The sequence below is a fragment of the Vombatus ursinus genome, unplaced genomic scaffold, assembly GCF_900497805.2.
Source record: "Vombatus ursinus unplaced genomic scaffold, bare-nosed wombat genome assembly UNPS02014872.1, whole genome shotgun sequence".
Classification (NCBI taxonomy): domain Eukaryota; kingdom Metazoa; phylum Chordata; class Mammalia; order Diprotodontia; family Vombatidae; genus Vombatus; species Vombatus ursinus.
In genome coordinates this window covers 6,656,391-6,681,798 of record NW_020954650.1, presented here as the reverse complement: position 1 = coordinate 6,681,798, position 25,408 = coordinate 6,656,391, and the positions used below count along the sequence as shown (strand labels likewise).

At 36.9% G+C, this 25,408-nt stretch overlaps 1 protein-coding gene across 1 annotated transcript in view; it reads right to left on the bottom strand.

Moving 5' to 3' along the window:
- The window catches only part of MXRA5 (matrix remodeling associated 5), a 38,294-nt gene extending 20,952 nt beyond the window's left edge, over positions 1-17,342 (bottom strand). Inside the window, exons 1-4 of the mRNA XM_027842432.1 lie at positions 16,685-17,342; positions 13,792-14,003; positions 4,549-4,678; positions 3,937-4,327 (exon numbers count right to left, since the gene is read on the bottom strand). Coding sequence (XP_027698233.1) covers positions 3,937-4,327; positions 4,549-4,678; positions 13,792-13,991 — 721 coding nt within the window. The 5' untranslated portion in view covers positions 13,992-14,003; positions 16,685-17,342. The remainder of the gene's footprint in view (positions 1-3,936; positions 4,328-4,548; positions 4,679-13,791; positions 14,004-16,684) is intronic.
- Positions 17,343-25,408: the final 8,066 nt, after the last annotated feature.

Sequence of the window (25,408 nt, the reverse complement as noted above, 5' to 3'; positions counted from 1 at the left end):
TATAGTTAAAGAGCAAAATGAGCAGAACAAGGAGAGCATTGTACACAGAACAGTCACATTGTGTGATGATTGACTTTGATAGACTCAGCTCTTCTCAACAATGCAAGGATCTTAGACAACTCCAAAAAAGACTCATGATGGAAAATGCTATCCACATCCAGAGAAAGAACTATGGAGTCTGAATGCAGATGGAAACATACCAATTGCCCTCCTTTTCCTTTGTTGTTTTGTTTTATTGCTTCATTCTCGTGGTTCCTCTCATTAGTTCTAATTGTTCTTTACATCATGACTAATGGGAAAATATACTTAATATGAATGTATAAGTAGAGCCTATATCAGATTGCATGCCATCTGGGGGGGTAGGGAGGAAATTTAAAATTCAAAATCTTATGGAAGTAAATGTTGAAAACTGAAAATAAATAAATTATAAAAAAATAAATCTACATGCCTAAAAAAAAAAGAATGTATATTTTTAGGACTCAGCTCCAAGTGAAACACTTATTAGGCAGTTAGGCAATTATGACTGGTCTTATAGACCAATAATTATTGTCAATTAATTTCAACAAGCATTTATTAAATGTTTAATATATGCAAGGCACTATGATAGGCACTGTGGACAGAAAGACAAAAATAAAATGCTCCTACTGCGTGTGTGTGTGTGTGTGTGTGTGTGTGTGTGTGTGTAGTTTAGTACCAGTTGGGAAATTAAAAAAGTTAAAGGGAGAACAAACCTCTCTGGGAAAAATTAAAGTAGGAGAAAGACTGAAAACCAATAACTAAAGCAAAAGTTTAGTGGTTGTTGCAAGGGATATTTCATCCATAACATACTTTTATAGATAGCTCGTGGTATCACTAGGATCTACTACATTTCCAAATATAGAATAACATTGCTTATTAAAAGAAGTAGAAGCAAGAATATTTATTAATCAAAAATAGCTAACAAAGCTAACAAGTCAATACAATTAGTAAGGAATCAATATTTTGTACTTAGATACAAAAATTGGGACGTGCGAAGGCATAGAATACTTTTTCATTATATGTAGATGGCCATATTAGAGGTCACTACTTGTTCAGGCCAAGTAGATAAATATATGAATGAGGAAATAATAATTACATTAACAAAAGTTAGATATAGGGGAGGATGATCATGATCATTGGGCAGTTTAAACCCTAAACCTTCTTTATTTAGAAAGATGAAAGTTTAAAGAAAAAAACTATCTAAGCAATAAAATGAATGCAATTGGGGTTGGGGCAGATGAGTTCCTTATAGTCAATCATCCGTGATTCTAAGATCAGTCAGTTATGCAGTAAATTTCTGTAGGGAAGTCGGTGCATGCTGGAACATGAATGAGATCAAGGTAACTGCAGAAGTTATTGCAATCTGACAAAGCCATTAAAATAATATTTAGTTCAAAGGAGAAGCTTTCAGTGTGAAATATGCCAGATTTAACTTCTTTTCTTTTTCTTTTAGCAAGAGTTATTTTTCATTAAATAATCTGGAAAATTAGATAATTCTGTTGACATGGTAAGTGGAAAATTAAATCATACTGTAAGTTGATAAATATTTCACCCACTCAAATTAAGAACTGATGTATACTCCCTCCACTTTTCCATATTCTAAGTGTTCACATTGTCTTGTCTCTATTAGATTATGAGGTCCTTGAAGTCTGTGCCAATTTCATCTTTGTAGTACCATGCATGTAAGTGCTTAAAAATGTTTGCTGATTTTAATTGATTTGGATGCCACAGTGCATCATGGTATATAGTTGATGAAGTTTTGGACTTGAAATCAAGAAAACCTGGTGAATTCTGTCTTAGCCACCTAGTAGTTGTATAAGCCGGGACAAGTAATTTCACCTCTCAGCCTCAGTTTCCTTATCTGTAAATAATAACTGTAGTACTTACTTCACGGAGCTGTTGAGAAGATCAAATGAGGTACTTTATTCAAATTACTTTTCAAATCTTAAATCACTGAAGTCTATTATTATTGCTATTTCTCCCTGGATATTTTTTAACAGTCAAAACTCTGATCCCTTCAGGATCAGTGTGAAGATACTTAATTGCATTAGAATTAAGTATTATCATTCTCATTTCAAAAGTGACCATGCAGAAGTGATTCAGGTACATTTATCATGTGACATAAACACAAAATTAGGCTAACTCCATTGCAATGATGCATAAATTCATTTCTATGTTTAGAGAAAGTCTTCAATTATGTCACTCCTTAAAGACAAAGCAATATTAAAGCTTTCCTGAAAAATGGAATGTTTTGAAACTGAAAACCAGGAAGACAGTGTATTTCTGACCTCCCACCTAAGCTGTCGTAGACTCAAAAAGACACATATGCCCTAGCTTTACAAATTTTTCTTCAACTTTTCTTTAACTTTTTTACTCTTCCATGCTACCTTCCTCCTGTCATAGCATTTGCTGTACATTTCTTCCTAAATAGAATCCCATTTAATTTTCTAGAATGTAGGAATTCTTTGATAAATGACATCTCAGCATCTTTTGAGCTTTTGAGAGCATTACTGTTTGGCAGTCAAGTATCTAATTAAGATCACAAAATTGAAAAATTAGAAGACATTTTAGTTAGAACTCCTATTCAGGGCAGGACAAATATCCTTTGTGATGGGTAGCCACTGTTTTGGGAAGAAAATGGAAAATTCTAATTAATTAGTTATTATTTATTAATATTATTAATTATTATTAATATTCCTTAAATTCAACTACTTTCCAGTCATTTCTCACCCCCCCCTCCAACTGGAACCTTTCACTTGTTCCCTGAGATGCCAGGCTGTCATAAAGTAAGTGTTTTCTTCATCTTCCCCAGAAGCAAGCCTCTAGACCACTTCTGGCCATCTCTGCATATAATCCCACTCCTTATATTCCAGTTTCTCTTTATGGTTGTCTTCCCCCATTAGCATATAAGCTCTTTGAATGAAGGAACTTCCTTGATCACTTCTACTTGTATTTCCAGTGTTTAGCATAGCTTAATAAATCTATCTCCTATTGAGTAGAAATGTGTCTCCCTTTCAACTTACACCCCTCTGTCCTCTGGAGTAAGCACAGTCCTTCTTCTTGTAGCATTTTCTTTGTACCTGTCTTATGTCTTTATCATGTATTATTTTACATCCAAGTTCTGAGCTTCCACAGAAGCTAATGTGTTCCCATTCATCAGAAGTCTTTAATCAAATGTATGTTGTAATAACTATTTTTTTTTCAGATTTGAGTTGAACTAGACACATAAGTCCTTTCCAAATCTAAAAGTCTGAATTTCAGTGACTCTGTAAAGATGTCATGTTTCCCCATTAGATTGTTCAGTAGCATAGCAGCCATGTTTTGATGAAAACTCTTCTGTGCCTAGTGAAATGATTTGCATAGTCAATAAATTTAATAAATACTCATTGATTTGGTTTTATATTTCATGATGGCATCTCTTCAAAGTTTTGATTATGCCAATGTTATCCCTCCTGCTTTCTTATCTCATCTCCAAATATTACCACTTCCTTCTACTATTCCTCAGATAGCACAGTTTTTAGATCATTCATCATTCCAACCACCCTCCTCTGAATTCAATCTAATTTGTATGTCATGTAATATGCGTTGCCCCAAACTGACAATACTCTACATTTCAATATATGGAATCAAAGCTGCACTTTAAAAGTTGTGTGTGTGTGTGTGTGTGTGTGTGTGTGTGTGTGTATTTGCTTCACTCAAGTACAGATGGGTAAACTTGGTTTCTGTGTATGGGGCCTGAATTTTTTTCACAGATGCCTAGACAGCATAATTTGAATGTTGTAATATCTTACCAGCAAGCAGTCAGAGTATAACCCTGTACAAAGTACGTACTTAATAAATATCTGTTGGTTCTAATCAAATAATAGTATGAGGAGTAGGTACTTAATAAATATTGGTTACATTTTATTGAAGTCTTACCTTTAGATCTTGCATCCCATTCAAAGAGCCATTTTAACCCACAGTCACAAGACCATGGATTTCCATGGAGATAAAGATTTTCCAGAAGTGGCATGTTTGAGAGCATTCCAACTGGCAGAGTTTTGATGGCATTTTCAGATAAGTAAAGGTGTCTTATTGTAGAGAGTCTAAAATAATCCAGAAAGGCAAATGTGGAAAATGTGCTAGGATGAAGCTGATGAAGCAAGTTTCCTTCCAAATGGAGTAACCTCAAGGAAGTTAAGCCATTAAAGGCTTGTGGATGGATGAATTCAATCTTATTGTGATCAATGTGTAGTCTCATTAAGCTTGAAAGACCCTGGAGGGTTTGTGCTGTTATGACTCTCAACTTATTGTAGCTGAACTTGAAGACCTACAGTAACAGGAAAGAATATTATTGTTCATATTTATATACCACAGAAAAGAATAGGGAGCAAGAACAAAGAATGGTGAAATAATTATATTGTACTTCCTCATTAAATGTCAAGAAATAGCTATTTTATTGATCATTAAGGAAAGCTACCTTTTTTTTCAGTCCTTGTTAATGGGTTACATAGGCTGTAATTAGTGATGTTCATAAATTCCAAGTTTTACCTGAAGAGAGATTAGATCTTTTAAAGCTCCATTAGGTATGCTTGGGATGTCATTGCCATGAATCATGAGCAGCTCCAGTTTGGTAAGGCCCGCAAATGAGTTTTCTGATATGGACTGTATGCTATTAAACCTGGAGAAGAAAGAAACAGTGCATTGTTAGAATGCATATGTGTAAGATCCACCAGTCTGCTTAACCCGGTGTAAGTTAACTAGCTGGGAATTTTAAAGTTATATTGGCTCAGATCCTAAAACACCAGTCTACCTTTGTTCCAATGAAATGCAAGGTCAAAAAGCTAAATGAAGCATTCTTTATGAAACTATATTCAATTGGAGGCCAGTCACTGGAATTTTTACTTTAACATTTACCACTTCAATTAACCAGTCATTGTTCTTTGTTGTTGTTTTATTTTTAAATATAAAATTTCGATTGTTACTGATCCATATGTCTCCTCTTTAAAATGTTTCTCAGAAGTGGTAGTAATGAATGGCATCTGACAAATTCTGGTTAGGAAAAAGATTGACAGGAGAGGCCATCAGAAGTACCATGGTGCTTCCTTTCAAGAAGTAGTATACAGTCACCAGAAATAGAGGTTAAGGAAGTAGCCCTCGACTATCTCATTTCATAATGCTTCACAAGATGCCCTGATCAAAGATCAAAGTCATTAGTACCTACAAAGATTCAGAATCTACAAATGTACTTCCAGCAATATTTTCTTAGGCTAGAAAGCCCGTATCATTGTTTATTCCCACTTTTGAAAACTTTAAAGATTTAATCACTAAAGACTCAGTTTTGAAATGAATGGGAGCAGCAATTGGGAACAATACATATCAACTTGGGGGAAGGCAGTGCCAAACTATTCTGCTTCAAAAGAATCTATTTTGAAAACATTACAGACTTGCTTTAGGTTAACAGATGAAAATGTTTCTGATTTTACTTCATGCAGCCATGTGCCTAAGAAGGGACAAGGGACTGTCTAAACATTGAGACTCCACAAAAATATGTGTGTGTGTACTTGTGCATGTGTGTCTAAAAAGAGAGAGGAGGAGGAGGGAGAGGAGAAACAGAGAAAAAGAAAGAGGGAGAAAGAATAGCTAGATACTAAGTTCCTCAAGGCTTTGTTTACAACTTGCCCCATTTTCTTGGAAACAGATGTGTTTGGTGCTAGACTACTAACCATTAAATCAATAGGTAGGGCCAAGGGTCAAGCACACATAGTATTTCTCCTTATAGTCAACTTTAGAAAGAACCTTCTAGCTATAAAATTATGAGTACAGGAAACACAATACCCAGCAGCAAAATCATTCCTTGCTATAATTTCAGTGACTTCAGAGGACCACTTTAATGTTCACATTATTACATAATGCCATCTTATCCAAAGAAAAAAAAAAGATAGCACTATTGCAATATATGAATGGACAAGGTTTTCAAACATTTCTTTCTTAGTTATCTCAACCCAAAACTGTTCTGTAAGAAAGGCAGGAATAACCGAAACAATGCATACAATAAATATGAATATATACATATGTATACATATATATGTGTGTATTTTACACACACATACACACACACAGAGGATATATATGTGTGCATGTATGTCCAAGCCTCCATTTTAGCTGTGTTTCACACACTGATCTTGAATGTCCTGCATTCACTAAGTTCTCTATTCCCATTTTGAGCTTCTATTGAGTTTTCCTGAATATTATGCAGATGGAAAGAAATGGTTCAGTAAGAACTAAATCTGTGCCAGCTAAGTATTATATTTGCAGAATCATTGCATGTTGGAGATGGAAGAGACTTTAAAAATCTTCTACTCTAATTCCCACAGTTTTCAGATTAGGCAACTGAAGTCTAGTGAGAACATATAGCTGGTTGGTAGAACCAGAATCACAGGATCAAAGATTTAGAGTTGAAAGAGATCTTCGTGGCCATTGAGTCCAGCTCCTTCATTTTACAGATGAAGGAAGTGAGGCACAGAGAGGTTAAGTGACTTGCTCAGGATCACAAGCAAGTATCTGAGGCAGGCTTGAACCCTGATCTTCCTGATACCAAATCTAATGGTCGGTCTCTGGGCTGTTAGACTAATAGGCTGAGACTGAAAGTAGTCAGTCAGGGAAGTGTGGTGGGAAGTACATTAACACATAGAAGTTGGCAGAAACAGACACACCTATAGATAATCCCTGCCATGTGGATGGAAACTATTTGTAGAGTATATAATGGGGAAACTAGCAGCAAAGGATTGCGGCTGCTAATGGAAAGGCTTATCTTGCTCACCGAGCTCCAAGTTAAATCTGAGTGAGCTGCGCATGAAGGAGACACAGAAACAAGTTCCTTCAATGAAGTCAGAGGTCAGGATAACCTATGTACAAGTGTCTACCATATTTTTAGAAATTTGGGTTTCTCCATCTTAATATGAATGTTTCCTGTATCTCTCTGGTGGTCTCATTTAGCTCAGACACATAGGGAATAAATGTTTGTACATAATTCCCGTGAAAGAGTATTTGCCATGTATTATCACAGATTATTTCTAAATGAGACTGCAGAAGCAGAGATCTTGGATTTCTACTCCTGCTCCATGGGATTATGCCTTTGATACACAAGCCCTATGATACTCAACTATTTTCTGCCTGCTATATATCTCCTCCCAGTTAGGTAATGGCTTCAGTGGAGACCTTAGGATATGACTTTCAGTTTCATATCATTTTCAATGTATTGTTCATAAAGATATATTTATTTCTGGTAGAAAGAGTGGCAAGCATTTTAGGGGGAGTCTGGACCTGTGATTTTACTGGTGAAAGGAGATGCTTACAAGGAAACTCCTCTTACCAGTTCGGAGAGGCAACTTTCCTACAACATATAAATTTAGGAAATGCCTAGAGCCATTAGGAAGTCAAATGCCTTGCCCACAACCACACAATCTGTATGTGAATGAGGTGAGATCTGAATTTGGGCTATTGTGTTTCAAAGGCCAGCTCTAGGGTCACCACACTCTGCTGCCTCTCAAAACTTATTTAAATAGTATCGCCTACTTGATGAATTCAAATCCATAGATTCCTAATATTTATCTTGAGCAGACCTTGTGTTATGTATCTGCTCTGCAGTATGGAGATATCAATGAAATGCCCAAGAAATCAATGTTTTTATGAAACAATATCATAAAGCTCAAGCAAGACAGTTAATGAATCTGGATAATAAGAAGCCAAACCCCCCCCGCCAAAAAAGTCACCTTTTAAATTATGTTTTTGTACTAGAAACCCTCAACCAGGGGTGGGGAACCTGTGGCCTTGAGGCCACATGTGGCCTTTTAGGTCTTTAGGTGCAGCCTTTTGACTGAGTCCAAGTTTTACAGAACAAAGCAGATTTGTTCTGTGAAGCTTGGATTCAGTCAAAGGGCCACACTTGAGGACCTATACTATTCCTATAGGTTGAAGAATAACCAAACTTGACAACTACAACATCCTGTTCTAAAACCTATGATCATGATTCTGCAACATAATTCACAACTCAAATGAGAGAGGTAGATTACCCCACAATACATTCACTGTTCTTAGACTTTTGTTTTTTGCTAAGCTAAGTAAACTCAAGCAGATTGAAAATAGTATTATATAATAGAAAATAGCACACTGGATTTGAAGTCAGAGGAGAAGTGTTCGTATCCTGTGCCACTTGAGTAAATCACTTATCCTCTCCAGGCCTTAGTTTTCTTATCTCTAAAGTGAGGAAGTTGGATTCAATAGCCTCCAAATTCTGCTCCAGATCTAACATCTATGACTATCTATAATCATATTAGTAGGATCATGGGGTTATAAGTCAGTTTCTCTTCTAGATGACCTCATAGGTGTGTATGATTTTTCTTTGGAACCAAGGCCTTTCTATGGGCAATAAGAAAAAAGTATGATTAAAAAAAGGTAGGGAATTATAACCAAGATAGATGATAAATAAACATATGGAAACAGAAAGAAAGGCAAAGTTAGAAACAAAAGGCAAGGAGATCTTTAGGAGGGAGGAAGTATTGAGTGGTTAATATAGGGCTGATGCAGTTGTCAGAATACCTGAGTTCACCATTTATTAGCCATTTGACCCATGACAACTCATTTAACATCTTAGATACTATTTATTGTTGTTGTTGTTGTCCGGTTTTTTCAGTCTTTGACTCTTTGTGATCACATTTAGGGTTTCCTTGGCAAAAATACTGGAATAGTTTGCCATTTCCTTCTCCAGGTTGTTTTTTTTATTTTTTATTTTTTATTTTTTATTTTTTTACAGATGAGGAAACCAAGACAGTGTAAAGTGACTTGCCAAGGATCACAAAGCTTTGAGTTCTGAGGGCAGATCTGAACTCAAGGCTTCTTGACTCTAAGCCCAATGCTCTATCCACTGAACCATCTAGATAATGTTCACTCTCATCTGTAAAACCATGAGTGTTAGAATAAATGCTTTCCAGATCCCTTCTGCTTCACACATTTTGAGATCCTGTAAGAAGATGTTATGCAGAAAGATACTGATTGCTTTTTAAAAAATTATATAGCTTATAAATAATTAATTAGATTTAAAAATATCAAGAAATTTGAATAAGTACTTGTGGAAATAGCTTATTGCCTTATTGTACCCATTAAATTCTTTCCTCCTTTTCTTCCTGATAGACAAAGTCATTCTAAATGACTAGATCTGGGTGGGGGGTGAGGGGACTAGATCTCTGATTTTATGCATGTAGGAACTCCTAGTGATAAAACTCTCTACTGATTCAGATTGGCATCTGCTCTGCCAGAGTTGCCTAGGAGAACTGAGAGGTTAACTGACTTTCCCCAAGGTCGCATAAGTAGCACGTGTCAAAACCGGAATTAAACACAGGTTTTCATGATTCTAGGACAATTCTCTAACCATTCAATGACATCTGCCTCTGAGATGACCATTTTAATAGACTTCATTTTTCAATAATTTATATTACTACTTCTGCTCATTAGTATCTGAATATGCGACACTCAGACAGTTCTCGCTACACAATTTACCAAGTTTTGTTTTTGAAATAAAGTGTTTAAAGGCATGCTTAAATTCTTTTTGACTATTTACTCATTACTGTACCTTTCAGCATGTGTTTGTTTATCCATTATATGGAAGACAGTATGCTATACTGGAAAAAAAAGTTTTGGATGTTGAGTCAGAAGAACTGGGCACATAAGTATAGGACATGATAGCTAACAATAAGTGTGTGACTATGAGTAAAGTATGGGGCAGCTAGGTGGTGCAATGGATAATTACTGGGCCTGGAGTCAGAAAGACTTTTCCTCATGAGTACTCATCACCCTGAGTTCAAATCTGACCTCCGACACTTACAAACTGTGTGATCCTGGGCAAGTTCCCTGTTTGTCTCAGTTTCCTCATCTATAAAATGACATAGAGAAGGAAGTGGAAAACCACTCCACTATCTTTACCAAGAAAACCCCAAATGCGGTGTGGGCATGACTGAACAACAACAAAAAAGGAGTAAATTGCTTAACTTCTTGAAACCTTCATTTGTTCATCTCTAAAATAACATTTTCTCTACCTCTTTGTCAGATGTAAATTAGATGTAAAGGGGTACATTTTTTCTTATTAAAATAACAACAGAAATACCACCAAAAGGAAGTTTTCATAACTTGTTACTTTCATAACTTGTTACTTTCATACTTGTTACTTACTCAAATTTCCCTGTGGGTCTATTACCCACACAAGTCTCTGAAAAGCTAAGACCTCATTGGATCAAAAGATAGAAGGTATCTCAGAAATTATCTTAGGCCTTCCTTTTACATGCAATGAAATTGAGGATCATTGACCCATGTTAGCAGAGGTATCAGCTGAGATAGGACTCCACCCCATGTGTTATAATAAAATGTTCTTTCCGCTACTAGACACCCTCTCCCTAGTTTTAGTCGTATGAAGAGGGAATTAAAGGGACAACAGAGACAATAAACATTCCAGAAGACATTATATTTAAAAAAAAACATGTTAGAAGGAAAAAAGCCAGGAATGCAGTAGAGAATGCTATACTAGAGTAGAGAATCTACTCTGAGTATGAATCAGAAGTATATTGTTTTCCAGAAATATTTAGGTTCAATTCCTGTGGTACTACCCTCCTTCATCTGCTTTCTTCTGTCATCATTTGAACCTGTTTTGAAGGACCTAACCAAACATTAATTTTTAGTAATCCATATTCTGGTCCCTAAGAAGGAGAGGACCAAGGATTTCAATAGGCAACACAGATATATGAGCTGGAGTGAGTCACCCTTACTCATAAGTATAGTGGCTGACTGTGGGAGTGAGTCCATTTGCCCTGGCCTTGAAGACAAATCCAAGAGGAAGAAAACTGGATTCATAGTCATGGGATCAGGGTTCAAGACCCAACTCTCTCACTTATAACCTGTGAAATCTGGGTAAAGTCACTTTGTCCCCTCTGAGTGGTAGTTTCTTTTTACATATAATAAGGGGGTTGAATCAGACAACCTCTAGGATTTCTTCCAACTTTCAATCTGTGATCCCACTTTATGTGCTAGAATGAGGCGTGTCAAGAACAAGCTTGATTACTCTTATGTAATTCTCCAGAAGCTATTTTCAAGAGGAAGAGAAAGCTGAAGAAGCTTCCAGGTTGAAGTGATGAATTGAAAGATGTGTTTAAATTCTAGAAACATATAATTACCTAAAAAGCAACCTGTGAGTAAGGGGGGCAGGACAGGTTTTCTCTCTTCTTGATAGTAAATAAATATAAAAAAGGACATATTGTTTAGGACTGGCAGAGCAATGTTGCCTACATAAAAAATCAAAGTTTTAAAATGCATAATTTATTATTTATGGGGCTCTTAAGATATTCTAGAAAGGTGTCAAAAAGTTTAATGAAACCATTTCTGAAAAAAAAAAAGGCCAATCAAGCAGACAATAATCCCTTTTTTCTTTTTTATATTTGGAAAGTAATTTACAGGAAGGTCTTCCAGATCATCTTGTGTAGAAACAGGAGTATCTCATTATGCACTGATTGGGTATGTTGTATACAGCTGTGTTCTAACATGACCTTTCCTCAGTATCCTGCCAACAACTTCAGCTTCTTCTTGAAAATTTTAAAGCCTTTCCAAACTAATAAAAAGATAACTCAGATTCTAAGTTTTATATGCAGTGGACATCTACTTCTCCTTTCCTCTACTCTGTCACATTGTGCAATGCCATTTTTTTGTCTTTTGAGGTATTCCTCCCATCAAGACAACATTATAGTAGTTAAGCATAGTTATGGTGGAACAGGATTATATTAATCCATTTTTCAAAATTGTACAGTTAGCAGCAATATATTTTGAAGCAATTCATTCCTTGAATTAATTGTTCACATTTCTATAATATTAATATAGGATTTTTTAAAAAAAATCTTGTTGCCATTCACTTTTAAAAATAAAAAAAACAGCAGTGAGCTTCCACTTTTTTATCTTTGCTGTTTTATGTGGAAAAGCTATCAGGGCATCATAATATACTGCCCTTATTTAATACTTTTTTTTTTACTGCTCTTTCCTTCCCATTTCTAAATATTTATCTCTGGTGTTGAATAAAAGTAACCATTGCTTTCTATTGGAGAGGAGAATAAAATTTGACACTGAGAAAACTGCACTTATGGATATAATATGAAAATGAAATTTAAACTTGTGTTTGTAATAGGCTGAAATCTTTTTCTTTTTGACCTTCCAAGGATAGTTGTGAGAAGAGAGTTTTGTTAACTGTAAAGTGTTACAAAGGCTCAACTGTCACCACTATTATTATCTGATTTGTCAAGAACTTTAGTACATTCAAAGATCCACTAGTGTTCCATTACAGAGGACATATTCAACACTTCTTTTATTATTTGACAAGATTCAAGCCACATTCCTCCTTACTCCCTCTCAACTGAATCAGGAAGGGGAAAATCATATAATTCTGCCTTTTAACCATTGTCCACAGGAGAATTGCTTAATTGTGCCTTTGACTGGGTGATGTGCAGAATGGGCACTTATAAATGTTTATTAGTTATATCCCCAGCTACATACATAGATAAAATAGTCCCTAAATAGGAAGGGCAGATAATCAGAGCACGTGTAGATGAGAAGCAGAGGGATGGGACAAGGAATCTAAATCTCCTTTTCATCAATGTTAACCAAAATATGGAACTCATGTTCCAGAATGGGATTAAACAAGCTTTATCTCCCCTGTGGGAAAAATAATAAACCTGAACAAATGTCAGATACATAGAAATAAAAATATTTAGCTTTCCATTTTTATTTCCCAGATATGTTACCACCATCCCTGTCTAAATTTCAAGTGACTCAAACCATAAGGGTTCCTATACCATTATTGAAAATAGTATTACATGGTCTATTGCCTCAGACTTGGAAAGTTTTCTGTATTACCTTTACTTTCTTTTATTGTCGCATTCTACTATTTCACCTATGCCCACTGAATTGAATTATGCTCTCTTTAGCACTGTTGTATATTTAAATTTTACTTATATAATTATAGAAGTTATTACTTCCTTTAAAACAATATAGCACTTCATTTTCAAGAAAATAGTCCAACAAGGAAGCTTTTCAGGAATTTATTTTCCTATTTTCTGAAATTTCTGAATTATCTGCCATCTTTCCACAATCAAAAGGATCACAAAATTTATAGTAAAGAGACAATTCATAAGCAAAAGGAAGAGAAATAAAATCACAACAATGAAATTCAAAAGAATGAAAAAATAATAGTTCAATTTGGCATAATACATAGAAATACCCATAAAAGAGAATATTTTTCAAATTAACTATTTTTCAAAGTAACTTTTTTTCAAATAGTTCAAATTTAATATCAACTTTTTTATATATCAACACCAAGCACCTAGATGACTTTTAAAAAGTCACAATGTTACACTCATTCTTTTCACCCTGCTAAAATGTTTTCAAAAGGTTACTTATATCATGCCATATTTAAAGAAATTGACAGAATATACATTAATTTCTCAGACTCATTAAGACAAAACCAGATCTCTATAACTAATATTGGCAATAAAACTTCTTACTAAATTGAAGTTGGTAAGAAACATCCTTGTTTTTAGACCTTGTGAAACCTATTTCATATGAGAAGTAATTATGGATTTTATAAAAGGACAGCATTTAACGTAAAGACTTCCTTCTATTCCACATCTATATTTAATCATTCAAAGGTTATTAAGAAGAAAAATCTACATATTTTTAAAGTTCTGAAAAAATTGTGGTACAAACCCCAAATTGATTCTTTCCACATGCTTAGAAATCCTTGCTGGCACTGAAGCTAAAGATCGAAATGTGCAGTGAACTTCTGTGGGAACATAGCATGCACATGGGTGAGGGCATGCAAGCGAATCCTGAGGATGTCCCCAAAACAGGATCAGCACCACGGATAGTGCCTCCAAAGTTGCCTTCTGCATCTTGTCAAACTTCATTATTTTTGGTACCTGTTTTATAATAATAATGATGATAGTGATGATGATGATATTAACAATAATAATAAAAAAATATGCTTTTAGTTTTGATGAGCCATTGGTTTCTTTTTCTAGAACTATTTTCTAAAATTATATTAAAGATTTTCCTAGACTTCAAATAATAAATGGATGTTTAGCACCCTTATGTCATTTAAGAAAAGCAACATATATTTTAACTTTTCCCTTACATTTTGTTTTATATTCCACAAACTCAGAGTAGTTAGTTACTTTCTAAGGTTCTTATTTTTTTGTATAATGCTCAAATTAACTATGATCCTTTCTTACACAAAATGTGATTAGATTAAAAGATCAACCATAACCCTTACAGAAGAATTTTGGTTTCTTCCTCTCACAAATGATTTCATTGATATATTTTTAAGATTTTCAATATCATTGGTGATAATTGGTAATGTTTTCCAGGGGTAAGTTCTACCTGTCAAAGAGTTTCTTAAACATCTGTTGCTATTTTCATACTTTCATGACATTTCCAGCTATGAACCAATAAAAACATTGTTAGGGTGTGGAAAGACATTGATTTCACCAGTGTCTCATTTGAATAAGACCATTCTTTTCATTAAAATGAACCACATGCACTACTTCATGACAAGCAGAGGTTGCTTGTCAAGGGATGTCATAGTTTTCATGTTTGGTTTCCTCTGTGGAAACTTTTATGAGTAGAATAGCAGAGAACTATCTTTCCCCGAATTTCAGGGGTGGAAGGGTCTTCAGTGACCAAGAACATTTAAATGAGTAAAAGGACTGGGAATATTAAAAAAGCAATAATAGAAATACTCAGAGAGCTACTTTTCATCTTTTCACACAACAGTCCAATGATCATTACACAAAATTTAAAAAATACATTGCGATCCTACATCTTTTAAGATATATGTTGCTTTAAGTCAAAATAGTTCTACATATGGAATGAAAACAAATTTAAAAAAAAATATTGGTTCTTTTATGCCCCAGTCTCCTGGAAAATGATAAAATCCACAATAGATAAATGATTCTCCCCACCCTTACCACTTGGAACAAAAGGAAACAAAACAATACAGATATTAGAAGGGTAAGGGAAGAATTAAATGGCCCAGGAATCTACATTTTCTCCAAACTCAGTTTCCCATCTTAAGCATGGTGAGGGAAATAGAAGGCTATTCTATACAAAGAGAATAGTTGAATCTGGTTCTTAAGAGGTGGACTTAGGCGCCACATCAGGGGAAGAGTTTCTACTCTGGCATGAGTCCTTCACGCCTTTGCTACTCAAATCTGGCACAGGTAATAGTAGCCTTTTTTGAAAGGGATGTTTGTTACTAAGACGTACAACGTTTCTCTGACCCGCTGGCTGCCTGACGAAAGAGCTCATTTTAGGCTTCCCACAGAAATGACTCCCACACCACTCATTTTCTCCTCTCTTCTGCAGCTCTTTTCTCCCAATCCTCATTCCCCCTTTGGAGAACTCAAGGGAAACCGACGGTCTGGCTAGCTAAAATCCACAGGGATCTCCCTGGGTTCAGGTTCCAGAAGTGGGGTGGGGAAGAACTCAGGACCCAGAGCAGTAGCTAGCTGCACATCCCGGGTCTTCAGCCAGTTTCCAAAGCCTCTCGGTGGCTCTCTGGAGGCTGCTCCAGACTGAACCGCTAACCAGAGACAAATTGGGGCGGGGAGAGAATGAGTCAAACTTCCTTTCTCTCAGGGAGGAAAACAATTTATTTGGGCCGGCCTGCTCGCTCTCCTCCTGGAAGAGCTCCAGATCCTCTGCTCTCTCGTGCGCAAAGAGCGCAGCGCCATAAATTACGCTAATACTAATAACAGGGGCAGCCTGAGGCGGGCTCTCCAGCAGCTTCTCTCCCGGATTGATGCCAGATCTCATCCTCCCTTTAGGGCACGCTGATGACTTCCCCAGCTTCCTTCGCTGAAGCGAAATAATTGAGGGACCTTTAGTTCCTTCGTCGCGGAACTTGAAGTCTGGGTTTTAGCTTACTTTCCTCTCTAGGCTTGAAATCTTGACCTCGAGAGCAAAGAGAACAGGGATTGCGGGGTGCGGTGGAGGGGATGCTTTCAGGGTTTGAAGAAACGCTTCCTTTCTCCCTCTCATGGAAATTTCAAGTGTAGATACTGCCTCACTTGGACCCATTCTCTAGCGTCTCAGAGCAAAAGAGCATTATATATGTATATACCTGTGTATATACACACATACATACGCACATATACACACACATACATAGAGATGTATCTATATCTATTTGTGTGTTATGTATATAGTCAACGCGCAAAGGCACCTTGAAGGCAACAGAGCTTTGTTAGGGGACCTGATTCAAATCCAACCTCTCTGTAAATGCAACCCTTCTTCTCTGCTGCAGTCAGCATATACCCTGCAGAGTTTGAGAGTTTTAACTAGCCCCTAAGCTTGTAAAAGAAAAGTAGCTGGAAGCAGTTAAAACTGAGTCTTCTTCCTGGCCTCCCAGATTTCTTCCAGGAACAATGTATGGGCCACCCCCAGACCTACTTCCATCTCTCCCCTTTTCTCTTCCTTTCCTTACCAAGGTTAAGCCACTTTGATAACAGTTATCCATTTTTTTCCTTTCTGAACCAGCCGCAAAATGTGTATGGGGAATGGATAAGGAGGTTCAAGGAAAGCCCCCAACAGCCACATTTACCTGAAGTTTGGAAAAGCGATGTCCTACACATCAGTCCGCAGACCCCATCCTCTTCAAACGGTGCCAGAGGAGGCAAAAGCTAGGAACTCATGGATAAGGCTTGTGGAGTGAGTGCTTTCCACGAATTCTGGGCTCCTGGGCTTTTTATTCCACAGCACCAGAGTTTTCCAAAGTCCACGCCTCACCACCACCTCCACCCTGCCCCACCCAGGGGGAGACAATGCCACGAGCCAAACGTCAGGGACCCTTTATTTGGCTGGGGTCTGAGGTCACCCTTCTGGACCCCTCTTCATCTTGCCACATCCAGAAGGGAGAAGAAAGCAAGCATCCCTGCTCCAAAGCTTTACTTAGACAGCTGAAGTAACATCAACGACGACGATGACAATGACAACAGCAACAGCAACAAAGATGCCCTTTTGAAGAGTACTCCTTTTTCCGGAGAAAATCCAGAAATCCCAGCTGGGGAAGGAGAAATGAGAGGAATTCAATCGGAGTCCGTTCAGAAAGTCTGCTGCTTTGCCCAGAGCTCTTTTCCCAGAAGTGTTGGAAACTTTTCTTTTTTTCCTCTAAGGGCAGAAAGAAGTAACAAAGTTTTCACTCCTCCGTGAAGAAGTGAGTTTTCTCTGGCAGACAGCTCAGAGCCCGTGTGCAGGCAGGATCAGACTCCTCCAAACTAGCATAAGGAGAGCAAGATTGAGGTCTTGCAATATGAGACCGGCCCTCCCTCCTTTTCTCCCTCCTCCTCTTCTTACTTCCCCCTCCCATTTTCTCTGCCGGTGAGGTTGAAATAGGAGTACACCAATCTTGATCTCTTCTTCCAGGGTAGGAGGTTCCTAGGGGTGATCCCAATAGCATTGAGGGAATTATCTGTAAGGAAACTGAGTTTCCCATGGTGAGTAGGTGAGGTGACTTTGGGAGGAAAAAATAGAAAGGAAAGATGTAGTTAGTGCTCATTGTCCCCGAAGGAGGATTCAGGTATAATTTCTGGGAAGAAGAATAGAAGAAAGACAAAAGGGGGAAGAGGTGGAATCTATCACTCAGAAAGTTTAGCTTCTACAGGAAAGAGTGAAGATAAGGAAAAAGGAGAAAGTAGGGAAAAGGAGAAAGTAGGAAAAAGGAGAAAGTGGGTAAAAGGAAAAGTCACTATTTGTTTCCTCTATGATATCCACAGAAATTAATCAGTAAACAAATATTTACTGAGTGCTTCTTATGTGTCCATTATCATGCTTTGATGCCCTCAGTGGCTCTGTGATCTAATCCAGTGGGTACTCCCTTCACTGGTGCAGGTCACAATCTGTACACATATTCTTTTCCTATGCAGTCTTGTCCATGTCCTCAAGTAAATTCTCTATAAGTGATCCCCTTTGATATGCTGGGAGTCTCCCTCTATATCTCTTGACATTGCAATGATCTCAATAGAGACTGTAGGCTATTACATTATTCTGTACTCTGGCTGGTCATTTCTCACTATGATGACATTCTTTACAGCACATTTTCTCTGCAATTCCTCATTGTTACAGCCAATTGATCAAAGGTGTGGTTATGATTGAATTGCTTTTATGGAGAGAGGCATCACAGTGTAATTGATAGTTTTATGGACTTGAGAGGACTAGATTTGAACCCCAGTTCTTATACTTTCTAGTTGTGAGGATATAGGTGAGTCACTTAACCTCCCTCTGGGAGGTTTCTTTGCCCCCAAAGTGGAAATAATAATCTTAATTCTCATCTCATGGGGCTTTTGTGAAATCTGTTTGACAAGAATAAAAAAAAAGTAGAAGTTTGCTCCTATCTTATGTGAGATTTGTGGGGGAGAGACATTATTTCCCCTTTGATTTCTCTCAGGAGTTCCTGATGTAGTTTTTTCCCAGGTGCCTGAGAAAACAAAACAATGCATGTGGTATGATGTCTGAAGACAGAATGAAGGAGCAGTACAAAGCCCCTGTACTTCAAGGTGGGAAAAGGACAGCAAAAGTGATAGAACTGATTTTAATCATAGATGAACATGAAGAAACAGAATCGGAACCAGGTATTTCTTGATTATACCTGCTAAAAAGATACATATCACTGATCCCTGATAGTCAGAAGTAAATGACACTTTTTGACATTGTTATTGCCATTTAATCTTATTGTATTGCTACAATCTATGATGTAAAATATATCTAAAGGGCTGATATATGATCCACCTCTAAAACTTCCAAAACTTTCGAAAAAAAAACTGAATTTGAATTTGGAGGATCTAAATTCAGACATCTGCTCTGCTATCTTTGTGACCTTGGATTAGTCATTTAGCAATCATGAGAATGTTCTGCAGCTCAGCTTCCTCATTTATATTATGAAAATTTGAACTTAATGACTTGTAAGGTTTCTCCAGTTTTAAATCCGTGCATCCATTAACCAATTTAGTTAATTTTCTTTTTGACCTTACAATGCTATAGGTTTACTTAGAAAAGGACATAATATTTAAAACACCATTTCAGTTTAAAATACTTTTTTTTAGTGCTTGAGTTTTCTGTCTGACTATTCTCCCTCAGTCTCTTTTGTTTGATCTTTATCCAAGTCACTCCTTCTAATTGTGGGTGCCCTTCAAGATTTTGTCCTGAACCCTCTTCTTTTCTTTTACTACGCTATTTCATTAGGTGATCTCATCAGATCCCATTAATTCAATTATTGTCTCTATGCCAATGATGATAGTAATAATAGCTAATATATGTATATATATATATACATGTACACATATATGTTTTGCACATATACATCATATATATGTCTTTAAGATTTATGAGGTATTTTACATATATTGCTTCATTTGATCCTCAGAATAATCCTGAGAGTTACATATTATTATCCTTATTTTACATTTGAGGAAACCGAGATAAACAGAGGCAAGGCGACTTCCCTAGTTTCACACAGCTATTGTGTCTGGGACAGGATTCCAACTTAGGTTTTCCTGACTCAAGATCTAGTGCTTTGTTCACTAACCCCTCAGATCTATATTGCCAGCCCTAACTGCTCTCCTGACCCTAAGGATCCCATCTCAATCTGCTTATTGAAATCTCCTCTTGTATGTCTTACGGAGAAATTAAATGTAATATGTCCAAAACTGAACTCATTATCTTTTCCTAAGGATCATCCCTCCTTCCAAATTTCCCTAATACTTTTGAGGGCACTACCATGCTCACTGTCATCCAGGTTCCCAACTTGTGTGTCATCTTTGACTCCTCTCATATTCAATCTCTTTCTTTGTTGTTGTTGTTCAGTCATTTATAGTCATGTCCAACTCTTCATGACTCCATTTGGGGTTTTCTTGGCAAAGATGCTGGAGTGTTTTGCCATTTCCTTCTCCAGTTCATTTTCCAGATGAAGAAACTAAGGCAAACAGGGTTAAAAGTGACTTGTCTGGGGTCACACAACTAGTAAGTGTCTGAGGCCAGATTTGAGCTCAGGAAGGTGAGTCTTGCTGACTCTGGGTCTGGCACTCTATCCACTGTGCCACCTCGCTGCCCTAATCTATTCCTAAGTACTGTTAATTCTACTTTTGCAACACATGTCTTAAATCATAACTAGGTAGTACAGTGGATAAGGCACAGGTTCTGGAGTCTGGTAGTTGTTGCCATTTTTATCCAGTCCTTTTAGTTGTGTCCAACTCTTCATGATTCCCTTTTGAGACTTTCTTGGCAAAGATACCATTTCCTTCTCATTTTACACATGAGGAAACTGAGGCAATCAGAGTTAAGTGACTTGCCAGAATCACACAGCTACTAAGTATCTGAGGGCAGATTCGAACTCAGGTTTTCCTGACTCCAGGCCTGACACTCCTAGGAACACCTAGGTGCCAAGATATCTGGAAGACTAGTTTAAATCCAGCCTTAGATGTTTACTAGATGAAAGTCCAGGCAAATCACTTCATCTCTGTCTGTCTCAGTTTCTTCACCTGTAAAACAGAGATAATAATAACACCTACCTTTTGGATTTTTGTAAAGATTAAGTGAAATAATAATTGTAAAGTGCTTAGCATAGTGTCTACCATATCATAGGTACTTGATATATGATTCTTTCCTTCCCCCTTTTCTCCTCTTATATTGCTACCATTTGGTGTAAGCCCTCATCACTGTATACCTTGACTATTATAAAAGCCTACTGGTGGGTCTTTCTGCTGCAAATCTCTCAACACTGCAGTCCATCTTCCACTCTGTTATAAAAGTACTCTTAAAATACAGGTCTCATCAAATCACTGCCTTAATCAATAAACTCCAGTGTCTCGTTATTGCCTCGAGGACCAAAGGGAAAAAAATCCTCTGTATGGATTTTAAAGGTCTTCATGACCTAGTCCTTTTCTACCATGTCAGTATTCTCATATCTTATTCCCTTCCACATAGTCTACAATCCAGTGACCCTGACCTCTTTGCTATTCCTCACATAAGACAAAGTACATCTCCAGACTCCAGGTATTTTACTGGTTGTACCTCATGGCTGTAATGTTGTTCCTCCTTGTCTTGACCTCATAGCTTCCCTGGCTTCCTTCAAGTCTGAGTTAAAATTTTACATTCTGAAAGAAGCCTGTCATGGTCCATCTTATAACTGTTGCTTTCTCTTTGAGATTATCTCCAATTTATCCTTCATATACCTTGTTTTTACATAGTTTCACAATCATCTTGACCATTAGACTGTGAATTCCTTGAGGGCAGGATATTTTTTTTGCCTGCCTTAGTATCCCCAGCATTTATCATGATTCTTAGAACATAATATTGCTTAATAAGTGCTTGTTGATTTGACTTACACGCAAATCACTGAGTTAGGGACTGATGGAGATACAACTTTGAATAAGATGCTCCCTGCCTTCAAATGACTTACAATGTAGTAAGACAAAATAATCCATGTATACATTGTAATACAAAATATTGTGAAAGTCCTTAAGAGAAATTCAAATGAATTATTGTGCTATTTCAAAGGAGAAGAAACAGTACTGGTTGTGGAGAATCATTCGTTTAGTCAAGAAACATTTATTAAGCACCTATAATTCAGCAGGCATTGTACAGAGTGCTAGGAATACAAAGAAAGGTGGAAAACTGTTCTTTCCTTCAATGACCTCACGATCTAATGGGAGAAGGCAACACACAAAAATAAGTTGGAGGTGGGGCACCATAACTGATGATGATGATGTGTGTGTGTGTCCGTGTGTGTGTGTGTGTGTGTGTGTGTGTGTGTGTGTGTGTGTGTATAGAGAGAGAGAGAGGAGGTATGATGAAGCACAAAAGAGTTCAAGGTGGGAAATTATGAGATGGCTGCCCTGGGTGCTCTCCTTACCTGGAAGATCCAGGAGGAACTCTCCTTTGTCCATCATCTGTCCTCTCTAATCAGAGGGAGAGAGGATCACCAAGGGCAGGGGGTACTAAAATCAAATAGGGTTACAATACAAAGGCAAAATTTGGTTTGGTCTTTCAAAGGTGTATAACATTTAAATTGTTAGAGATGTAAGAAGATGGAATTCTAAGCAAAGATTAGAGATAGTGAATAGGGAAGAGATGTGTGAATTCTGGACATACCTAGAAGGACAGGTTGGCTGGAGCAGAAAGCACTGAAGGAGACAGGTGTGAGATAATAATGGAAGGATATGGTTTCATTAATAAAAATCAAGCCAAAGAAGGTGCATTATTATGTACCTTGCTGCTGCACTTAAGGACTCTGTGGCTAAACTCCCAATATGTGTTGCCTTCTCTTTGAGAATATGACCTCATTGAAAACCGGGATTGTTTTACTTTTCTCTTTGTATCCTCAACACTCAGCAAAGTGCTTTCCACATAGTAAAAATTTAGCAAATAGTTGTTCATTTATTCATTTAATAGGGTTAGATCATCAGTGGCCTTACATATCAAGTTAACAGGCAATAAAGAGGCTTTGAGAGGTTTTATTTAGTGATGTGATATGACCTAGCCATTAGGAAGATTAATCTGGCAGCATGTTATAGGATGAATTGGAAGAAGAATAGTCTGGAAACAAGATCAGTTAGAAGCCTCTAGTTTAGATGACAAGGAAGGAGGGCCTGAAATAGGACAGTATTATAAAGAAAAGATAGGAAAGAATCAATAGGAGGGACTAAGGGGGTTCAGAGAAATTAAATGATTAACTTTGGGCAACAGAGCTAGTAAGTGTCAGTTACAATTCAAATCCAGGTCTCTCTGGACTCCAAGATCTTTGTACTATATTATACTGTCTGTCCCGTATTAGATACATATGCTATATTTGTTCCTAAGACTAGGGAAAATCAAGAGCTAGCTTGCCAAATTTCCAGATTAAATTATCAGGAGTTCTTGTTTTATTTCTTGTTTAGAAACAAGCCTATCCCTCTACCAGATTTGGAACCATATATACATGTCAATTTTATCTATTGCATTTATTACTTGGTCTACAAGTATAAGGATGGAAACTTTTTTTTTTACAAGTGTCTGTGGTGCTATTTGCCTTTCATTAGAATCTTGCAAGAACTAAATGCCCCCACCATTTGTCAGCAGTTTGATAGCACGCAGTCTTATAAAGACCTATAAAATGAAATGACATAACTGGAAAGTTATTTTTCTCTAAATACACTTCTCTGCTCTGTGTGTTCACAAGCATATGGTTGTATGTTCTGCAGCTCAGCCTTTCTTTGTTCCCTGTCTTCCACTTAACTGAGCTCCCATTGTGGGTTGTACCACCCAAGCCCAAACATCACTATTCTCTTCTTGCATTTGGGGAGAGAAATTTTCTTCCCCAACACAACAGGAGTTGTCCATGCCATCAGATGGCTGCTCAGGTCTACTGTTCTTGAATTAGGAATGGGAAAAGGTGAAGATTTAGCTTATTTAACATCTTGTAAATAAAAGTATTTATGGGGCATTCTTCTTGTGCCTGTGTCTTTTTCCTTCTCCAATCCCTCCCTCCTGCAATAAAGCTGAGAAGTGAAAATCAGATGAAGACTAAAGCTGCATGTAGTTATCTGACATGCAGCCTATCAATTCTTCAAGACCTCCATGTTCTACATTAGACAATTATGTTATACTAGACTCTGCTGGGGCTACAGTAGTCATGTGACTCTTTTAGTTAATAGTGATTGCAAATGTTGCTCCAGAGTCACATAACTGTAAGTACTTCTGCTTCAGAATCTTTATAATCAGGAGAATACAGATCCTTATTCCTATAAAAGTTTAAAAAAAAGAACAACTTGGCTGAACAGGAAATCCCCATTCAGCACTCTGGGGTTAGCCTCACAAGGAAATCTCATGAGTAGAGTAATAGCAATTGCAAATGTAGTTTTAGAAGATCAGAAACAGATTTTTAGAAATATCCAATTCTATTCAATCTTAACCCTCTTTGAGGTAAACTTAAGTAATGATGTAGGCCACAGGTTTCTGAAAATGAGAGGTGCAGTCTAATTGTGGACACCTGCATAATCAGTTAGAGGAATTATGTACGAGGCCAGTAGTCCCCTACCTTTTCTAGTATGAACACCATTTTTTGATATAAACATATTTTGTTTATTCTCCGTGTGTAGTACTATTAGTATCTGTTGATTGAGAAAATATACAACCCCAAAGTATTATTAGTCACAATTATGTTTCTACACAATTGAAATGCTTCAAGGGGTAGAGAGCTCCCTACTCCTTGGAGAAGGGAGGGCTTCAAGAACAGGGTATGCTATGCTTGGGATTCTTTTGTATATGGGCTGAACTAGTTGGTCACCAAGTTCCTTTCCAAATCTCAAATTCTCTGAAAAATTGTAAATACAAATATATGCATTTGTACCCATATATGGACTAATCTATAGAAGTTTGTTTACTTATGGATTTGGGTATAGATTTAAAGAATCCTTGAAAAACTCTGTGGTTCCCTAGAAGTCCATAAACCATTTTGTTCTGATATTCCAAAGACCTTTCTAGGCTTCCTCTAGAAGCCTAGATTTAAAATAGGACAATAGAATATAAAACAACCAGTATTATAAGTTGAGAGTTTTTTTTTTAAATTTGAGAGGGTTTTTCTTTTAATTACTAAGTATAAACTGGCTATGTTTACATAGGACAAAAATAACTGATGGAAAAAGTTTTTTTTAATTAATCATTTACTTAGCATCACATAGGAAAACAACTTGTTTTAGTTAAAGATCAATAAATAGTAAGTGCCTACTATGTACAGCTATTATTCTAAGTATTGGAAATATAAATAAGAAAAAGAAAGACAGTCTCTGTCCTCAGTCTAATGGGGGAAGGCAATACATGAAAGGAAACTGAAAATGGGAGGGCAGGTGCCAGAGGGTATCTGTCTTGGGGAATGATATTCATGGAGGGAAAACAAGCAAAGCATCTGATGATAATGAAAATGAAAATGAGGCTCAGAGAGGAGTTTATTGCTCTGTCCTCCAGCCCTTCTATGTGAAGGGAGAGGCAAGTGGGGATACTGAGGAGGTGTTGAGTATCAAAGCTGGATCAATTTCCAAGATGATGAGATTTCAGGTGATGAGCTTGTGCAAAGAAAGGCATGATGTTCCTGGAGTTGAAATCAAGCAGACAGAGTAGCTTAAGGGAAATGAAGTAGTTTTGCTCTATTCAACTAAATTTAAAAAAATAATGATTCTGAATTCAGCCAAAATAATTTAGAGTGTAGAAAATGGTCTCTGTGGTATTCAGGTAAACATAACACTTACTATCTATCTATCTATCTATCTATCTATCTATCTATCTATCTATCTATCTA